General features: G+C 40.5%; 1 protein-coding gene across 1 annotated transcript; it reads left to right on the forward strand.

Moving 5' to 3' along the window:
* Positions 1–6601: 6601 nt before the first annotated feature.
* cmtm7 (CKLF-like MARVEL transmembrane domain containing 7) lies at positions 6602–18286 on the forward strand. The gene is made up of 5 exons (XM_053327353.1): positions 6602–6889; positions 13849–14025; positions 16274–16372; positions 16620–16695; positions 18266–18286. The coding sequence occupies exons 1-5, from the start codon at positions 6779–6781 to the stop codon at positions 18277–18279; spliced, it is 477 nt and encodes a 158-aa protein (XP_053183328.1). The 5' UTR covers positions 6602–6778; the 3' UTR covers positions 18280–18286.
* Positions 18287–22356: the final 4070 nt, after the last annotated feature.

Raw genomic sequence — 22356 nt, forward strand, 5'->3', positions numbered from 1 at the left:
CACTGGGAGGTACTGAGAGGTACTGGGAGGTACTGGGAGGAACTGAAAGGTACTGGGAGGTACTGAGAGGTACTGGGAGGTACTGGGAGGAACTGAGAGGTACTGGGAGGTACTGGGAGGTACTGAGAGGTACTGGGAGGCACTGGGAGGCACTGAGAGGTACTGAGAGGTACAGGGAGGTACTGAGAGGTACTGGGAGATACTGAGAGGTACTGGGAGGTACAGGGAGGTACTGGGAGGTACTGAGAGGTACTGGGAGGCACTGGGAGGTACTGAGAGGTACTGGGATGTACTGGGAAAGACTGAAAGGTACTGGGAGGTACTGGGAGGTACTGAGAGGTACTGGGAGGCACTGGGAGGTACTGAGAGGTACTGAGAGGTACTGGGAGGCACTGGGAGGCACTGGGAGGTACTGAGAGGTACTGAGAGGTACTGGGAGCTGTGGTGTTGTGGCAGATGGTATGACACCAAGAAAATCAAAGAGCCGACCGCACAATGAGTTCCTCTCTTCTCTGAACATCAGTGGAGTCAACATGGAGAGGAAATAGTGATCACTCCCTGCTCTCACTGGATCACTCTGCCACCACAGAGCCTGAGAGAATCAAAGCATTAGATACTCAAACTGCTTCTACTCCAGAGTCGTCATCATCCTTAACAAACAAAGAGAAAAATAAATACATAAAGCAGTTTCTGACCAAAAAGGTGTAGGCTGAGGCTAATAAAAGTGAGCCTTTAATACATTAGTCATTCTTCTGATTTAACAAGGAAACATCTTGGGGATTTCATAATGATGTTAGGTGTTGATGTAATGAGCTGGATTCATATGTAAATATGATGAACAAGTCAGAATTGCAAAAAGTGTCCCACATTACCCTTCTCCACTCTATATAGACTGCTTCCATTAGGGGGTGGGGGGGGGGGGGGGGGGTAGGGTTAGGGTTAGGGTTATTTACTGCATATAAACTGAGGGTTGGGGTTCAGTAGAGTATTCAGAGAGAGAGGAGCTGACCTTTACCCGAAATCTGTTATTTTTTGTCTTCCCCCCACTGTGAGGTTTAACTCAGCCAATCAGAAGGTGTCTAACTCAACAGCAGCTCCGTCTCTGGGAAGTCACCTCACATGTTCTGTAAACCTGCCTCGAGTTGAAAACAGGAACAGGGCTGTGTGGTTTGGTTAGAGCAGTGGCCTGTGGTGCAGCTGAGGCTTTCACTGCAGCACGCTCACCTGCGTTTCACCTCCCGAAACGCACACAGCCGGGCAGATTTTAGGAGACCACTGGGTTCAAAACCATCCTGGTCAGTCTGGGCTGAGAGGTTCAGTCCGACTCGCCTTCAGCTTTCAGTCCAGAAGCTGGTTTTCAGGCTTCACTTCCTGCTACTGTGTGTGTGTGTGTGTGTGTGTGTGTGTGTGTGTGTTTGTTGGTGTGTGTGTTTAACCACCCCGTGGCCAACGGATGTGGTTGAAGGTGTGAAGCATCTGTTTTTACGTCTCCATGGTGACAGATAAAGCTGCGAAAAAAGACTTGCTGCTGCCTGAACGTATTCTGGGGTAAAGAAAGTGAAGAAGAGCAACTGTGACAGTTTCCACGGAGCCATAACGAGGACTCAGCTCTATATTTATATTCTTGGGCTCTACTGGAAAAACTCTTTATTTTATTTATCTCACACTGGCCCTTTATGAACTCTATTCTTCCTTTTACATGCAGCTGTGTGGTTTCAGTGTGACCATGTCTTTATAACCGCTGTGGGATCAGTTTGTTTTATCTTAACTGCTTTGAACTGTAAAGAATTTGACTGGTTTGGTTTAAAGGTGAAAGAAAAATTTAAATATGATAAATGATATTGACATGTTTTTGTTTAAAAAATCAATGCAGTCCAGCCATCCATCTATGCATCCATCCATCCATCCATCTATCCATACATACATCCATCCATCTATCTATCCATACATGCATCCAACCAACCATCCATCTATGCATCCATCCATCCATGCATCCATCCAACCAACCATCCATCCATCTATATGTATATATATCCATCCATCCATCCATCCATCCATCTATCTATCCATCTATCCATCCATCCATCCATCCATTCATCCATGCCTCCATTCATCCATCCATCCATCCAACCAACCATCCATCTATGCATCCATCCATCCATCCATCCATCCATCCATCCATCCATCCATCCATCCATCCATCCAACCAACCATCCATCCATCCATCTATATATATATATATATCCATCCATCCATCCATCCATCCATCCATCCATCCAACCAACCAACCATCCATCCATCCATGCATGCATGCATGCATCCATCCATCCATCCATCCATCCATCCATCCATCCATCCATGCATCCATCCATCCATCCATCCATCCATCCATCCATGCATCCATCCATCCTTGATCCTACAGTATGTGAACTCTACTGGAAGGATGAACTCCATTCTTCATGTGGTGATTTTTGATGATGATGAAGAGCATTGTCTAACACGGAGGTGTTCAGTTGTCTTAATAGTCAGGGTTCCTTTTAACAAAATCCTTAAACTTTACAGTTTTCATAATCAACCTTTCTTTTTTTTTGCTTTTCTATAAAGCCTTCAGGTCTATACATATCAAGTTGGGCTGTGCTCGTCTTAATTTGTCCAACAAACAGTTCAAACCCCCCAAATATTCACTTTATAATGATGAAAAACTGAGAACAGAAGTAAATCCTCACAGACAGCAGAGAATAATTTTCCGTTTTCTTGCTTGATGAATTAATTCAATTATCAAATTATGGACTTTCCTCTTTTTAAAGGACTCTGTGTGTGTTCCATTCTTCTCCCCCTCCTGATTTTAGTGTTTCTGAGGCTGCCGGTTAAATTATTGATGAGAGCTGTGAGAGCTTTTAGGCCAAATATTCAGGAGGCATGATGATGTAGCATGATGACTCACTGTGTTTCAGAGGAGCCAACAGATACTCTTTTAAGATTTACAGTAATCAGTCAATATGAGCAAAATGTGTGGTTATACTGAGAAGCAATATGGAAAGGATCAGTCTACTTACATCAGTATACTTTATTTAATCTTCAAAAATCTTCCAGTGAGATGAAGACAGCTGATAATGCTGATCATCTCTAAACCGCAGAAGGTTTAGCTGAATAAATTGTAGATTACTGACAGAAACTGATGAACTTTGGGTCATGATTTTCCCTCCAACGAAAAACGAAATCAAGACTTACACTTATTTTGAGAAATAACTTTCACTTTGCATGAAGTTCTCTTCCGGTACCTTTACAGAACTTTAATATATAAAAGAGAAGGATGATAACAGTGTCAGAAACAAGCTGCTGTGTAGTTCAGTCTCGTTGAAAAGTACTTTGGTTGGTGTTCCTCCTCGCTACGATTCGTTTGGGCACAGGTGAGCGCAGCAATCTTATACCAGTCAAAGTCTGCACTGAGCATGCTCAATGGGCCCAACAGTCACAAAGCTGGAGCAACATCCAAGTTGACCGTAAGTGTGAATGTAAGCGTGAATGGTTCTTTGTCTCTTTATGTGAGCCCTGTGATGGACTGGTGACCTGCCCAAGGTGAACCCCACCTCTCGCCCAATGACAACTGGGATTGGCTCCAGCGCCCCTGCAACTCCTACGTAGGATAAACAGTTTGGAAAATGGATGGAACGGGAGAATTGAATTGAGTCTGAATCAGCGTCCTGTCAGGATTTAGGCGTGATCTCCTCTAAATGTAAGATGGTGATACACAGATAGTTCATCCAATCATCTGCCAAGTATTTTTTGAAAGTGAACCAAACTGTTTCTGAGGACGACTTCTCAGATGGTTCTTGGTGAATCAGGTTATGTCCAACCTGGACTAACAACCAACAAGTACTACCAGAAATCCTGGCAGATAGGAACTTCTTCATGACATCTCTGTGAGCTCTATGAGGCTCCACTAATGTCACCGAATTGATTAAAATTCATCATCTGGGGAACATAAAGATCTCTATTAAGTTTTACCACACTTCATCTTATTATCTCATTAACCAAAGATGTGGTCACATGTTGGTGCAAGAGGAAAAGTTTTAAATGTTGTGGTATGCTGTAACAGACTGATGTTGAGTGTTTGATTGTGTCCAAACTGGGAAATGGATCACTCACACAGGATCACCACAGTTGGTAGGATTCATGAACCATATCTGAAGATGATCTGTCCGATAGCTGTTTATATATTTCAGTCAGGACCAGTGTGGTGGATTTCCCTCCTGCTGTTACCACGGTTACAAACTGATCCAACGGGACAAGCTCCAGGTGTTTAACAGGAAGCTAGATTCAATACATCCTTTTTAAATAATGTAAAATCATACATTTCTTGGGTGTCCACATATTTTTGGCCATTTAATGTGTTTTTAATGTGTTCACACAAACCACCGCAAAACAAAACTGCAACTTTACCATCCTAAACTTTTACTACAAACATGGTAACATCTAAACCACCTCCATGACAACAGAGGAAGGCCATGAGGTGTGGTGGAAAGCTCTGAAAGCACAAAGTCATTGAACCGTGTGCTGCTGAGATTTTTTTTTTTGTGGGGCTGCTTTTATGCTGCGTGTGTGCTAGAACAGTCTGCCCTGTGTGTTCGGTGTGTTCATGTGAAGAGAATCTCCCTGACAGCAGCTCAGTGCAGCGTCACCGAGGACAATACCAACAATCGAGTGTTTGAACTGAACATCATCGCTGTCGCTCTCTGGAAGCTTTCAGACTCAGCACTGCTGCTGCTGCTGCTGCTGCTGGAAGTGCTGCAGTGTTTCCTGACAGAGACCACACCTCCTGCACACACACACACACACACACACACACACACACACACACACACACACACAGAGTCAAGTCAGCTGTGAAGCACTGAACCACAGCCACACCAGAGACACAGGATGTTCACTTCAAAACAAAGCTCGATGTTGTTTATTAATGCCAAAAAAAGAATAAAGAACAATAAATGATGAACTACAAAAGCAATTAAAACAATAGTAGTAAAAAATATAATAAAATAACTGTAACATTATTTACAAGAGTAATATTGGTGTTGAGTGATTATATACCTGAGTTTGATGTTGTTATTGCACAGATTTGAAGTGAGAAATATATTAAATCATGTCCAAAAACATGAAAAAAAGAAGAAATATATCAGTGCAGCTTTGTATGTTTATGTTTGAAAATATGATGTGATATTATGGAAGGTCATATCTGCCCCTAAACCAAAAAATGTTAGTTGTGATTAAAAAAATGCTCATTGTATGTCAAAAATAAATAAATAAATAAAAAGTCAAAATTATGAAAATAAAAGTCCATACATTTGGATTTACTGAATCAAATGTTGACCTTCATCAAAAATATGAGATAAAAATGATAATTATGAGGTAAAGTTTTAATTATGTAGAAAAATATATAAAAAATAATTAGATAAGAAGTTGTTATTATGAAATTAAAAACAAATTAAATAAAAAGGCAAAATTATTAGGTCGTAAAATAAAAAGTAATGAGATGAAAAAAATCAGAATAATAAAGTTTTAAAAAGTTTGAATGATGAAATAAAAAGAGTAGACCAGACTGACCAGACATAGTTTAATGCTCACGTTGACCATGTTCTTAAATAGTTGAAGTTCAAGATGTTTTAAAAGTCTAAAAAAAGATGAAAAAAGTTAATATACTACTACCTACTACTATCACCACCACTACTACTACTACTACTACTATCACCACCACTACTACTACTACTACTACTAAGACTACTACCACTACTATTACTAAGACTACTACTAAGACTACCAGGCTACTACTAATACTACTATTACTACTAAGACTACTACTACTACTACTACTAAGACTACTACTACTACTATTAAGACTACTACTACTATTACTACTAAGACTAATACTAAGACTACTAGGCTACTACTAAGACTACTACTACTACTAAGACTACTACTACTACTACTAAGACTACTATTACTACTAAGACCACTACTACTACTACTACTAAGACTACCAGGCTACTACTACTACTAAGACTACTACTACTACTACTAAGACTACTATTACTACTAAGACCACTACTACTACTACTACTAATACTACTATTACTACTAAGACTACTACTAAGACTACTACTACTAAGACTACCAGGCTACTACTAATACTACTATTACTACTAAGACTACTACTAAGACTACTACTACTACTACTAAGACCACTACTACTACTACTGAGACGACTAGGCTACTACTAAGACTACTACTAAGACTACTACTACTACTACCAATACTACTACTACTAGTAAGACTATTACTACTACTACTACTACTACTAAGACTATTACTACTACTACTACTACTAAGACTACTACTAAGACAATTACTACTACTACCATTACCTTACTACTACGGAAGAGGATTAGGATCATTGTGGGGGAAAAAAAGTGAGTTCTGATTTTTTTCTCATAATTCTGATGTTTAAAGTCAGAACTCACTTTTTTCCTCCCACAGTGGCCCTAATCCTCTTCCGTATGACGACTACAAGTACTACTACTAATAAAGTTTTGTTTTTTTTAAGTCAAAAGCTTCACTTTTTATTCCACGCTGCTCAGCACCGCTCTTATTGTGAAGTCTCCTCCCGGAAGTGACAGGGGCGTTCACGCGGCCGTGCAGTAACGTTATCAGTCGACGGTGAGTCTCCGCTGCAGTTTCTAACTCTTTAAAACATTAATTCGGCCTTTCATCCTTCGCCAACATGTCGCACACCGTCATCACCACCACCACCAGCCGGGCGCCGGGCTCCGAGAGCGGCCTGAACACCGGATACACCCGCACCATGCCGGGGCTTCTGCAGGCGGGACAGATGGTGAGTCGGTCCAGACCCGCACATCACTGACCGGGACACACGCACCGACACACGCACCGACAAACACACCGACACACCTGAAACACACCAGGTGATCCAGCCTGAAATGAACTGCTGCTGTTTATGATTAACGTGTTAAATGTAAAGTCTTCATCTGACACACTGAATGAATCATGTTGTTTCTATGTGGAGGGAAACATATTAATACTGCGTTTGTATTGACTCAGATGGTACATGTTAATAATGTAGATATGATGCTGAGTAAATGAGCAGAGCAGTGTTTAAATGATCATAAGAGTCCATAAAAAGAAGTGATATCACCAAAGCATGATCATATCTAGGAGATGATAAAGTATAACAGATGGAAAATAGGGTGTGGAAGTCTATATTTGGGATCCATTCTCGTTTATCTATTATTATTATTACTGTTTAATGTTTATCACCACTGATACACGTTATCAGTATGTTACTGAGTTGACTTCAACAAACTTTATTGTTCATCATGTGGTTGGAAAACTAGATGCTGTTGATGTTGATGATGAGTGATGAGAGCTTCTAGCTGACTGAGGCTGGATTTTCAGGTATATAGTATAGTATAGTATAGTATAGTATAGTATAGTATGGGATGCTATGGTATAGTATGGTTAGATGCAGTATAGTATAGTATGGTATGGTATGGTTAGATGCAGTATAGTATGGTATGGTTTAGTATAGTTTAGTGCAGTATAGTATAGTTTTGTATATGGTGTATAGTGCAGTATAGTTCAGTGCCGTATTGTGTGTGTGTGTATATATATATATATATATATATATATATGTGTGTATATATATATATATATATATATATATATATATATATATATATATATATATATATATATATATAGATAGAGCGATAGAGCGATGGATAGATACTTTATTGTCCCCGAAGGGAAATGTGTCTTGGACTCTAAGTGCTGAGACAAGCTGCCGCCATAGTTAAAAAGAACAAAGAAAGTAAAAGTAAAGTTGAACATTTGCACAACAATAAATGATACAATGCTACCTGTTGACTCAATACATACATACATATAATAAGTCCACATATTGCATATTCCCACAACATATCAACATGAACTTCCCAGTTAAACAGACTATCCAAGGGAACGCCCAGATATCTGTAAGAACTGACCTGATTGATTGTTTGATCATGGATTAAAAGCGGGGAGTGGTCACCTACTGATTTAGGGTCTATCAACATCTCTTCAGTTTTCTTAACATTAATAATGAGGTGATGGTCGTCACACCACTGGACAAAAGACTGAACCTCATTGACATATGATGAGGAGTCAGCATCGATGTATAGTAAACTGAGACTTGCTGTATCGTCAGGGGATTTGAAAACATCATTCCCGTTTGCAAAGCTGAAGTGTCTTAAATGCTGCTTGTGTAACTGAATGAAGAGCAGCAACAGTTAATCATGAACCACTCTAATAATCAGATAAGCGTTCTGAGTCATTGAGTCAAAATGAGGATGTGCAACAGACTGTGAAACAGATATGAATGTAGTCAACATGGCCGTCACCTGTTGGTATGTGGGCTGCTGTTTGAAGCCTTGAGTTCAGTGATTTGACTGTTTCCATCTTAGAGTTTTGAAGCCAGAAGTGATCATATGATGCATTTACAGTCTATGGTTAACTGTGATAATGCTAATACTCATTTTCTCTTGAGGTTTAAAACCATTAAAACAAACATCCGACATCCTCAGAGGATCTTTAACTAAAAACAAATGATGAACTGGAGTTTTTTTAGGCGACCAAAATGTTACTTTCATGAATTAAAAAGACACTAAAATAACATCAGCTACACCTGTACTCTGTGAATCAGGCATTTCACCATAGTTACCATACAAAAGATAGCCACAGTCTAAAGCAGGGGTGTCAAACATGTGGCCCGTGGGCCAGAACTGGCCCGCCAAGGGGTCCAGTCCGGCCCACTTTCCTTCCTGTCTTCCTTCCTTCCTTCCTTCCTGTCTTTTTTCCTTATTTCCTGTCTTTTTTTTCCTTCCTTCCTTCCTTCCATCTTTTCTTACTTCCTTTCATCTTTCAATCCTGTCTTCTTTTCCTTCTTTTCTTCCATCTGTCCTTCCTTCCATATTTCCATCCTGTCTTCTTTTCCTACTTGCTTCCTCCCTTCCTCCCTCCCTTCCTTCCTTATCTTTTTTCTATCCACCTGTCTTTCTTCCCTTTCTTCCATCTTTTCTACCTGTCTTCTTTTCCTTCCTTCCTTCCTTCTTGACTTCTCTTCCTTCCTTCCTTCTTTTTAATGATCCGGCCCTCATCAGATCAAATTGGGCTGTATGTGGCCCTTGAATGAAAATGAGTTTGACACCGCTGGTCTGCTATATTTTGCGTGGCAGTATAATATCGATACACAGACACTAAGTATTGATCTTTTATTGTATAAATTGCTAATTAAAATATATGTTTTCAATACCAGAATAATACAAATCAGTTGCTTTTTCAGTCCACTAGCTCTAGTTTGTTTTCGGGTGAGGTCAGCAGAGGTGACAATATATCGCAATATATTTAAAATCGCAATAATATTGTATTGTTTACAGAAGTATGGTGATAGTATCGTATTGTGGAGCCTCTGGTGGTTCCCTCCCCTACTTGAGAAGCAACTGAGAACATAAACTCATTAGAAAAGTGGCTCATTTTCTCGTAGACCTCAATATGAAATTAGTGCAGTTGCCCCCTGCTGGCCAGTAGAGAGAACGCAGGTTTAAGCCTCTTCCACATTGGCTTCACTTTTCAGGTGCAGATCACCTAAAATGTTGGACTATTCCTTTAAAAAGTTCAGTTATCTTTGAATATCTGCTTGATTAATTGTTTTTTTTTATAAATAGTGAATATTTGTTGATTAATTTTCAGTCAAACAACTGATTGATCATTGCCGCTATCGGTGAGACTGTGTGTATTACTCTGTTTGTAGCTTTGATATTTCTGGTTGTGTCAGCAGTGGAAACACCTCTATGGCCTCTATGTTTAGTTTATTTCTTTTAATTGATGTAAGAATAAATAGTTGTTTTTATTCTGGGTACATATAACACATAGAAAGAAAAGTAAATGTAGAATAAATGGATTTCTGGCCGTGTTTCGGTTTGTTTTTGATGTCATGTTTAACATCAGTAAGAGTTTAAAAATGACTTGTATCAATTTTCTGCATGTTCTGTTTTACACGCTAAAAGTAGAAACGGTCTTTATCAATTATTCACACATGATGAACAGCAGCAGCTTCATCAGTTTGTGTTTGTGAAGAAAAAAGAAGAAAAACACGTTGAAGCTGATTTAGAGTTAAATTCTGTTGGTTTTTATTAGACTTCCTGTCAGCAGCAGCATCACAGTTTTAAAGCTTCTCTTATTTATAAAAACATGATGTCAAAGTTTGGATGTAAAGTATAAAAAGTCAGAACTGTTAGAGCTTTCATCAGGAGGACGAATGTTTTAGATGTGATTTAGATGTTCATGAGAAACACTGTGAATCAGTCAGCGTCAGGGTGATTGGTGGTATTATTGGACTGGAACCAAAAATACTCACTAAGCACTAAATATGGATCCACATGCTGCTGAAAATAGTCCCAACAAAAGCACCATGGGGTCAGCAGCAGTTCTTCTAGAGCTGCAATGAAAATCAACTACTAATAATAAGAATACTTTGACATTTGAGGACTTTAGGAAACACTGATCGACACTTTTTTGACCATTTTCTGGAGCGAATGGCTAATTAATTATTTAATTAATTGAGAAAATAATCAACAGTTAGTTTGTTTTTTAAACATGAAACTACGTTTGAGCTGTTTTTATAGATTTTCAGTAGGAACTAGAAACCAACCAATATAACTGGGGATTTCCACCGGGTCCGTCAGTGGTGCGGAACAGCTGCGCTACGCTTTAGCTCCGTCCTCTGCTCGGTGTCAACTCACACTGGGAGCGTTACAGCAGCGGAGCTCTGGGAGAGAAATCCGCCTTTTAAAATGAAGTTGCTCTGTTAATACAGTAATTACGGCAGCCCAATCAAATCCCAACGAGAGCCGTTAGTCTACCGTAATTACTGTAGTAGCTAGTCTACCGTAATTACTGTAGTAGCAGCACAACTAAATGGCCCGATTTTGTTAACTTGCTCAATTTTGGTTGATTTGGTAATTTTCTTTGATGTTTGTGCTGATGTCATGTGTCAGTAGCTACGTAGCTAGATGGAGTCTTTATCTGTTTGCTTTATTCCTGTTTGTTGCTGAAATACGATCGTGAGGCTGCACGGGTTGTTTTATTTTGAGAGACAGAAGTTTTATTATGCCGATTCTGTGTCTGACTTCCTGTCTGGTGCAATCTGCTCTGTTGAGCTTGTCGCAAGTTAGGAACAGCTCCGTCAAAAATAGAAATTCTACTTATTGATAGCGCTGCGGCGCGGGAGCCGCTGCTGGGACGTTCCCGGTGGAAACACTCTAGTGGTACCTATCAGCTCCGGTGACAGCGGCGCAGCTGTAACGCGCCGCTGATGGAACTGGTGGAAATTGGGCTTAACAGTCAACTGATATTTTATTTTACATTTTTTAAAGTTAAATAAGCAGCATTTTATGTATACTTGATCATTTTTCTTAATTCAATTAGTTTTGGTTTTACTGTTTTTATGACTTGATGATTTATAATCTTGATTGATACTAGAGACAGACCAATATATCAGTCAGCTGATATTATTGGCTTATCACAGATAGATCAGTGTTGGTGAATATATTGTCTGATATGCACCGATAATTTTCTTAAAAGTTATATAAGCAGCATTTTATGTTTACTTGATCTGAATTCAGGTTTAATATACATGCATGTGTTATTTTTGTTGTGTTTGGTTCTTTATAGGAATGAACTGTATAATTACTCCCAGTGATCCCAGCACAGCCTCCGTAACAAGTGTTTGATAACTAAACACAAAGAATGTGTGTTAATATTTATTCTGTATGAGATTATCAGCCGAGTATCGGCCGAGCCCTAATTGATACTATTCATTTGACTCTTTCTGTGTTTTACTTGATTTTATGGGAAGCACTTTGTAACATTGTGCTGTATACATAAAGTCATTATTATAATTAACATTAAATTTCAGTTTCAGTGCACTGATGTCATTTTACACCATAAAGTTTATAGTTCAACTGTAAAATATCATTCAGCCTCTCATCATCCAGGGAAGAGACAGGGAAGGTTCAAAGCTTTAAGTATCTAGATGTAAACCTGGATAACTAGCCGAGACGCTTCCTCTTCCTCTTCTTCTTCTCTTCTTCCTCTATTTCTTCTTGTTCCTCCTCTTCTTCTTCGTCTTCCTCCTCTTCTTCTCTTCTTTCTCCTCTTCCTCTTCTTCCTCCTCTTCCCTTCGTCCTCTTCTTCCTCTACTTCCTCCTCTTCCCTTCGTCCTCTTCTTCCTCTACTTCCTCCTCTTCCTCTTCTTCTCTTCTTCTCTTCTTCCTCCTCTTCCTCTTCTTCTCTTCTTCCTCCTCTTCTTCTTCTTCCTCCTCTTCCTCTTCTTCCTCCTCTTCCTCTTCCTCCTCTTCCTCTTCCTCCTCCTCTTCCTCCTCTTCCTCTGCAGACTGAGCTCGTTAGAGATTTGTAATGAAGTGCTGCATGTTGTGCCAGTCGGTGTTGGCCAGCGTCCTGGTCTTGCTGTGGTCTTGCTGGCAGACAGTAATGGGAAGCAGCTGGATGAGCTTGTGAGGAAGGCAGACTCAGTGTTTGGTACTCACAGTTTAGAGACGCTGAGGGAAGCTGTAGAAAAGGTGACAGGTGCAAGGGTTCAGGTCATTATGAACAACCTGAAACACACAACACGCTCTGTAACACATGTTCAAAGCTCAGCAGAGCAAAGCTGGCAGCAGGAGGCTCATCACTCTTTATACCTGCAGCCATTAGACTTTATAACTATAATATCACTAGAATCTATTTATCTATCTATCCCATAGACTGTATAGAAGAAACAGACGTAACATCCGTGACGTCACCCATTGGTTTGTGGACTGCTGCTCGGAAGCCAATAGTTTCAAATCTCGGCAGCGCCATCTTGAAAATCTCAGGTGCATGCTGGGAAAAATAAAAACACGGATTCTACTTATATGGGCATGAGGCGGAGCCATGGGCGGAGCGGGGAGGTTGCTATGGTTACGAGGGCTGGATCTCGAGGACATTGGTCAATCAACCTGTCAATCAGGACGTAGCCACGCCCTAATGCATACCCTGCTTTATCGTCACATATAAAATCAGGGAGGCCAAAATGTCCCAAATGAACATCATACTGCATTGAAGAAGGCTTTAAACTAGCGATTGAGACCATAAACACATTTTGAAAACGTTTACTGAGGTTAGAAATCAAGTGAGAAGTTGGTGAATTCTCCATTGACTTGTATAGAGACGGTCGCCCCCTGGTGGCCTTTTGATAGAATGCAGCTCTAAGTTACTTCCTGGTTGGCCTCATTTCAGAGAACCAGAATTCCCCGTCTGTAATTTACATGCTGATGCAAATCTTAGTTTTACAGTCACTATGATCTTTCCTAAACATTAAAGATCCTCTCCAGACAATATAAATATAATTTGTGTATAATATTAAAAAAACACTCCTTCACTGTGAATCCATTCTTAGTGTTTGAGCACTGCAGGCTGTAAACTGAACTTTGGCTCCAAACTATTATAACTACTATCATTAGGAATCATCTCATAGGTCTGCTACTTTAACTCAGATTTAAGGTGAAAACTGTAGTGGGAAATCTACTATGATGCTTTTCACAATAAAAGCTCAATATTATTGTGTAACCTTCGTATGTGCCAAATATTGTTCGTTCCACTTGTTATTGCCAAAAGGGGAGAAACTGTCCATCCATCCATCCATCCAGTGAGACAGAGGAACACATTGTTGGTTGACCGTATCGTTTCTTCCTCCAGCTCGCTCTGCTCATCGCCTTCCTGTGTGTCCACTGCGCTCGCGGCTGGATCAGCTGGGCGGCCTTCCAGTACTTTGAGGTGGTGACGCTGTGGTTCCTCATAGCCCTACTAATCTTCTTCCTCATGCACCTGTTCAGGCTGCAGGGGAAAATGCCGTGCATCAACTGGCCGCTGACGGTGAGTGTGACCTCACTTCCTGTCAGGGTTAACCCTTCATATTCTCTCCTCTCATACTGTTCATATTCTCTCCTCTCATACTGTTCATATTCTCTCCTCTCATACTGTTCATATTCTCTCCTCTCCTCAAAAGTGTTTCTACCAAACATTGAAGCACAGATGTGTTTAGAAAGCATCAATAGTCAATAATCTGACTGATCAATAAATGTGATTAAAGCTTGATTCATGTCTCAGAGAGCAGAGAGACTAAACATCTCCTATCACACAATATCATGTCCTATTTTACCTCAGACATGAAAATAGAACATAGACATAATGATGGAAATCAGTGTTTCCCACACATAGACTAATTTGTGGCGGTGCGCCACAGATTCAACACCGGCCGCCACATATTGCGTTTCGTTATTAATTGTTTAACGCTAATTAAAAAATACGCATCGTATTCGTTAAGCTGCATTTCCTTTTTCCTTTCTCTGCTCTCCCTGCGTCTCTCTGTCACTCACGCGTCTCTCTCACATAGCTCAGACACACAGCCAGCCGCCCCCCCCCCCCCCGTCGGCCGGTTTACCGAAGCCAACCCCCCCCCCCCCCCCCGTCGGCCGGTTTACCGAACGCAACCCCCTTCCCCCCCCCCCCCCCCCCCCCCCCGTCGCTCGCCGGACTACCACCACACATTGCCTTCAGATCTGTGGGAAACACTGGAAATGCATTTAATGTAAAGGTAAAATGAGCAGAGCTTTGTGGAAGTGTGGGGTTTATTGTAGAACCATTAGAGCCATCAGTCTTCACTGCTACATCATAAAAATACATCCTCATAACTACTATCTTATTAAAACTATTAACTATTCATTTCACTACAACACATGGCCATAGATACAGAGATAATCTGACCCAGAACAGCCTCAATGACAAACATTTGGAGCATCTATACTAAAGAAAAGAATATTTATCTTTATGCTTTTTGGGCCACTTTAGGAAAAGTCATCAAATTTCAAAATAAAAGACATCTGGGGTGTCAAATTTAACCTGAACAGTATGTAAAGGGTTAACAAGTGAGTTTCAGTTTAGTTTTGTATTGTTCATTGTTTTATTCGTATTTCAGTGAACTATTTTTTTTTTTTTAGTTTTGGTTAGTTATAATAACTCAGCTTCCTGTCTTCAGTCTCACTTCTGCTTTCCCTCAGAGATCTGATCAGGCAGAAACCTTTCACATCCGTTTGACCGCAGAGGATCTTCCACTTCCTGTCAAATAATTAGCCTGAACTCACTTTATTAACAATAAATCATTACAATAAAATAGTTCAGTTTTCTTAAAGTGAGAGGAAGATTCAGTTTGTTGATTTAACTGATTTACAGCTATAATAAGGAACACTGGCTGAATCTTTAGTAGCAGCTGTGGAGCTTTTGGTCGGAGCTCATGGTCTTCCTCCTCAGCAGATGCTTCATATCAAACAGCAGGGTTTCCCACAGCACTTTACAGCTAAAGCGGCTGCCACCTTAACTAACTTTTTCAAAAAAAAAAAATAGAATAAAATAAACAACTCCAACCAACGTCTGCAGCGGGCCGGAACCGCTGTGTCCGACTGTCTGACTGCGACCCGGAACACACCTGTAGCTCTCTGCACCTCCCGCTAGCATAACACAGACAAGCTAACAGTGATATTAAGTTTAAGGAAACAAACACAGACCGCTGGTTAAAAGATAAATCTACAACCTGCTCAGAAAGAAACACCGGAGCCTGAAAAACTATATAAAATAGACTCACTGGCTTCAAATCTAATTGAATCCAATACAGCAGCTCTGCTATAAATTCTACATTTATGAAGCTTAAATACATTTTTTGACAAGAAGGTGAAAATTCTGCTTTATGTTCATTATTGAGTGATGGTGGTGTATTAGGGTGAATTATATTGAAGGGTGTTTCTAATATTTTGTCCACTCCATTAACATACATGAGGAGGTACACCACCACCACTTAGTACAACCTCAGTAATAAACAAAGTAGAATTTATATCAGAACTGTTTATTGGATTGAATTATATTGCTCATGTGTTCCTAATGAAGTTGCAGGTGACTGTAGTTCAGAGAATAAAACTACTAAATAACTAATTACTATATAACTAATTACCCCCCCCACTGGTCCCCACCGCCTTAACTAACACATTAACACGGGAAGCCCTGAACAGGAAGTTTCATGTTTCACATCAGTCACTTCCTGTTCTTTACTTCCTGTTTCTCTTCCTCTCAGGAGTTCTTTCATTACTCCGTCGGGACCGTTCTCATCTTCATCGCCTCCATCGTCGCCGCGGTGAAGAGCGGAGGAGTCTCAGCGCTGGTGGCTGGATCCGTATGTACACACACACATACACACATTATTTACACACACATTTAATTTACAGACCAGTCCTGCCAAGAATTACACTCCATCTCCACAGCTGGCCTTAGAGGGACACACACACACACACACACACACACACACACACAACACACACACACACACACACACACACACTCTTTATTTTATGGGAACACTTCACGTTAACATTAGTGTGTGTGCGTGGGTATAATGTGTGTGTGTGTGTGTGTGTTTCCAGGTGTTTGGCTTCATAGCAACGTTCCTGATGGCCGTCAGCTTGTGGACGACTTACAGCGTCTCCTGTGGTCAAACCGGTGCGTTCACTCCTCCTGCTGCTTATTTATTCATTCATATTATAGAGTTACAGAGGGGGGAAGGAAAGGAGGAAGGAGGGGGGAGGAAAGGAAGGAAGGAAGGAGAGGAGTAAGGAAGGAAGGAGGAAAGAAAGGAGGAAGGAAGGAAGGAAAGGCTTAAGGAGGAAGGAAAGGAGGAAGGAAGGAAGGAAGGAAGGAAGGAAGGAAAGGCGTAAGGAGGAAGGAAAGCAAGGAGGAAGGAAACATTATAGAAAGAGGGAAGGAAGGAAGGAGAGAAGGAAGGGAGGAAGGAGGGGGGGAAAGGAAGGAAGAAAGGAAGGAGAGGAGTAAGGAAGGAAGAAGGAAAGAAAGGAGGAAGGAAGGAAGGAAAGCAAGGAGGAAGGAAGGAGGGAAGAAAGGAAGGAAACATTAAAGAAAGAGGGAAGGAGGGGAGGAGGAAAGGAAGGAGAGGAGTAAGGAAGGAAGGAGGAAAGGAAGGAAAGGCGTAAGGAGGAAGGAAAGCAAGGAGCAAGGAAGGAGGGAAGAAAGGAAGGAAGGAAACATTAAAGAAAGGAGGAAGGAAGGAAGGAAAGGCGTAAGGAGGAAGGAAGGAGGGAAGAAAGGAAGGAAGGAAACATTAAAGAAAGAGGGAGGAAGGAAGGAAAGAAGGAACAGGAAGGTTAAAACTATATTAACTGATTAATGGATTCATCATGTAGCCGTCTCTTATGTGACTCTGACCGGTGTAACAGAGGAAGTCAGTCTCAGTGAGGAATGCTAACAATGCTAAATGCTAATCAGCCATTAAAGGGAAACAACAACGAGTCAACTGTCTGTTTCATTATCAGTCATGTGACTCACTTCACATGATACTAATTATTTTTCCTCCCGTCTCCCATTCCTCATTTCCTCTCTCTCTGCTATCACTTTTCCATCCTTCCATCCTTCCTTTCTTTCCTCCCTCCTTACTCCTTTCCTCCCTTCCTTCCTTCCTCCCTCCTTACTCCTTTCCTTCCTTCTTTCCTTCCATCCTTCCTTCCTTCCTTCCTTCTTTCCTTCCATCCTCCTTACTTCTTTCCTTCCATCCTTCCTTTCTTCCTTCCTTCCTTCCTTCTTTCCTTCCATCCTCCCTTCCATCCATCCTTCCTGCCTTCCCTCCCCCTTCCTTACTCATTTCCTTCCTTCCCTCCCCCCTTACTCCTTTCCTTCTTCCCCCTTCCTTACTCATTTCCTTCCTTCCTTTCTTCCTTCCTTCCTTCTTCCCTCCCCCCCTTCCTTACTCATTTCCTTCCTTCCTTTCTTCCTTCCTTCCTTCTTCCCTCCCCCTCCTTACTCATTTCCTTCCTTCCTTCCTTCCTTCCCTCCCCCCTCCTTACTCCTTTCCTTTCTTCCTTCCTTCCTTACTCCTTTCCTTCCTTCCTTCCTTCCTTCCTTCCTTCTTCCCTCTTCCCCCTCCTTACTCTTTGCCTGCCTTCCTTCCTTCCTCCCTCCTTCCTCCTTTCCCCCCCCCCCCCCCCCTACTCATTTCCTTCCATCCTTCCTTCCTTCCTTCCCTCCTTCCTTCCTTCCCTCCCTCCTTACCTCCCTCCAGGCGCAGCGATGTGAAGAAGCGATCTGTCATGAAGGAACCAGATGGCTGCGTTGGGTAGTTTGCTGTTTCCTGATCAATTTTCTGCCCGGTCATTGGATTATAATTCATTCTGCAGAGGTAATGGAAGCGCTGATCCAGGACCAGCTGTCCTTTTACAATAATCTGGAGCCTAAATATCAGATCCCCAACTCTTTTTTTTTTCTTTTTTTTTTTTTAATGTCTCATTGAATCCTGTCAGACCTCTGATGTCACATGTTCATGTTAAAGGTGCTCAGTGTTAAACCATCAGAGTGTCAGTAACATTATCAAATACTGACACCGCAGTGCAAACAATCAGTCGAGACTACATTACCCATAATCCTTGCTGCTTCCCAATCCTAAAAAAATGAGCAATATGTTTTTTGTTTTTTTTTAAGAATCTTCTTTCCGTAAGGTTTTAGTCTGAGTCGCCTTATCGTTGCAGCTCCTCAGTGGTTTTACAGTATCTCAGCTTCATTTGCTCCATCCATCCATTCCAGCTGTTTTTTTACTCTACTTTTAAAAAATTCCACCTGATCGGTAAAAGCGAGTCTGGACCACGGATGTATTAAACTCTTTTAATCACTTTTTCTAATATGTCCAGAGAGGAAACGATGCTAGCCCTGTTAGCCTGCCATGCTAAAAAAAAAAAAAAAAAAAATACTCAGGGGCTATGTACATGCTTTAACAAAAAATTTAAAAGAAGAAGTAGTACAGCATGCTAAGAATTTGTATGGGAATTGAAATGTTAGCATGCAAAAAACATGCAAACAAACAAAATCCACTCACAAACATGAGCTGCATCTTTCTGGAGTTCGTCTGGTTGATTTTTCTATTCTCAAAAAGTCTGATAGTCCATTAAAGACCATTAAAAACACATCAATGAGCCGTATTTTTGGCTCAGCCCCCCCTTCGCCCCCCCCTACACAAACACACACTGCCCTGCTGCCAAAAATATTCACAGCACTAAATGTGGTGTTCATACGCCGCTGAAAATAGTCCCCGACAAACAAACACATCAGTCGCTCCTTTTATAAACATGAAACTGCGTATTGGAGCTTTTCCACTACACAGTTCCAGCATGACTCGCCTCGCCTCGACTCGGCTCAGCTCCAGGAACCTCCATTACAAAAGGTTCCTCCTCAGCGTGGGCGGGGTCGTCATAGCAACGGCTCTGCGATACTGCCGTGACTTCGTTTTAAACGCGACACAAACACATAACCAATGGAGGACATGGAGGTGATGGTGTACTTGCTGCTGTATGTGTCTTTCTGTCACACACAAAGCAAGAGAAGAGAAACCGAATCGCTGTAACGCTGTTACCAGTATTTAAAAATGCCGGCTTTGATTCTTGTGTGGGACGGCTCATGACTCTTCCAGTGACTCTCTGACCAATCAGAGGCTGGCAGTCTGATGACATCACATTTAGTCTCGGCTCGCTTGGAACCTCAGCAGAGCAGGTACTAAAAAAGTACCAGGTACCAGGTACTATCCCTGATGGGAACGCAAAAAAAACAGAGGCGAGGCGAGCTGGAACTGTGTAGTGGAAAAGTTCCATATTTGTGAGGTCGGACCTCAGAGCAAAGGGGGGGAGGGGTGGGGGGATTTATTAAGAGGTATTATAAGTTTGAGATTTTTTGACATTTAGAAAAATAGCACCAGACTGACTCTAACAGAAGTCGTTACACAACTGCGTGAAAGAATGTGCCATTGATTTGTGATATCTGTTTGTGAGCTGAGCTGAATCCTGGTCTCTCTGGGTGGAGCAGTAACTCCCATGAAGCATCACATTAACTCCACACAGGAAATCAATTTGCTGTTAACGTCAGCCGTGGTTTCAATATCAAAGGCAGCGTTTTATTACAGTTTCACTACGACACGCCGGCCGGTTCCTCTGACTCACAGGACCTGCACAACTGTTCTCGGTGCTTTTTAAAAAACTGTTAACCGTCTGAAGTCAGTACGAGCTTTGTTTCTATCCTAAAAGCACATCAGTTACAGTTTAACACGATGCCAAAACAGAGAACATTGTTTAAATTCAGATAAAAAGATAAAACCTGCCAGAGTCTACAGGCCAAAAAAAATGTACTAGTGTGGAAATCTGCTGCTCAGATTAATAAACTTTACTCAGATTAAATCAAATATATGCAGTTTGATGCATTTAGTGATAAAATTAGTTCATGCATCAGTTAACCCTTGTGTCGTCCTCCCGGGTCAAATTGACCCCGTCTGTTTTGACTGTTCCTTCTTTCCTCCTTTCCTTCCTTCCTTCCTCTTTTCGTTCCTCCCTCCCTCCTTTCCTTCCTTCCTTCTTCCTCCCTTCGTTCCTCCCTCCCTTCTTTCCTTCCTTCCTTCTTCCTCCCTCCCTCCCTCCTTTCCTTCCTTCCTTCCTCCTTTCCTTCCTTCTTCCTCCCTTCCTTCCTTGACTCAAGGACAACAGGAGGGTTAAATGTTTATATTAATAAAACATATGCATGAATTAATAAAATGTAAAGAGTAATAAAGAGTGTGCACTGACTGCATTTTCCACTTAATGAAAAATATGATATATGGGTTAATAAAAAATGTGTAATACATGTTAAATTTACATAATTAGTTGATATAATGTAAACTGAACGTACAGATTAATACAATTTGCACACTAAATTAATAAAATATACACATATATTCAATTAAGTGAATGAATTAGTTAAACAAATGTGTAGATTCGTGTTAGTATACACTCAAATAATTAAAATTTATTCAAATGCAGACAGACAGATATTTCAAAATAAGAGCACAGACTAATAACTGGTGTCAGATAAATGGTGAAAATACTGTAAATACCCTGAATGCTTCACTTAAAGACTAAAACTCGCAGCATGTTCACCGTTGTACGATACTGTTACCGTTAAAGCACAAGATATATCTCAGATACCTGCCGGCCTGTTCTCCTGCATGTTGGAGTATATTCATAATTTATCCGACTAGTTATTTTTCTGTCCTAACGTGAAATGATCAAACCTTCGCAGTTTAATTGTTGTGCACAGATTTCCACATTAAGATGTTTTTGTTAGCTAACCTTGAAGTAGACCGATGGATAACGTTGGTGCTCTCAAATACAGTTTTTGTTTTTTTTAGTTCTACAAACATTTCCGATCAACCTGAATAATTGACTGGAATTAACATTTTTGCAGACAATACTTGATATTTGGTAACGATACCAAAATATATTGAAGAATATAAAAACATGTTTAAATAAATAAAATAATACAGACAGACGAAGATAACGAATATCAGCAGACCCGCCAACTTTCAGCACTTTGAATGCATTTTGGTCAGGACCCTATAAGCCTAGCCTAATCTTGTTAATCCCTAAAGATAGTTGGCTAGCAAAGATAGCTAGCTCTTTTACAGAATAAGAAAAACAACTCGAAACCACAGGAATACACTTAGTAGTAAAGATTTGTTAAAAGTATTTCTGCTAAATTGTTATATTAAATAATTATTGCCTTAATGCTGGTATAACTTATCATTACAGTCTTCTCATGTTACGTTAGCTACATCAGTTTTAGCATGATCGCAAATATGATACTTGTTATTTGCTAAAGATATCAAAACAATTTTTTTTTTCATGAACATGTCTAAATAAAATACAGACTGCACTTTGAATTCATTTTGGTCAGGACCCCATAAAAAAGCCTAATCTTGTTAATCCGTAAAGATAGTTGGCTAGCAAAGAAAGCTAGCTCTTTTACAAAATAAGAAAAACAACTCGAAACCACAGGAATACTGCTAAATTGAATTCTTGCCTTACGTAACTAATGCTGGTATAATGCTGGTATAACTTATTATTACAGTCTTCTCATGTTACATTAGCTACATTAGTTTTAGCATGATTGCAAATATGATACTTGATACCAAAACTTTTTTTCTTTTGTTTTTTTTATGTGTCGTGTTTACGTACCTTGTCTAAATAAAATACGAACAAACCAAGATTATGAATATCATCAGATACCATAACTTTCAGCACAGATGCGTTTTAGTCAGTATTCGGAAAAAAATCGTCGTCTAATATCGTTTATTCCCTGAAG

This window comes from Scomber japonicus, chromosome 10, assembly GCF_027409825.1.
Source record: "Scomber japonicus isolate fScoJap1 chromosome 10, fScoJap1.pri, whole genome shotgun sequence".
Classification (NCBI taxonomy): Eukaryota; Metazoa; Chordata; class Actinopteri; order Scombriformes; family Scombridae; genus Scomber; species Scomber japonicus.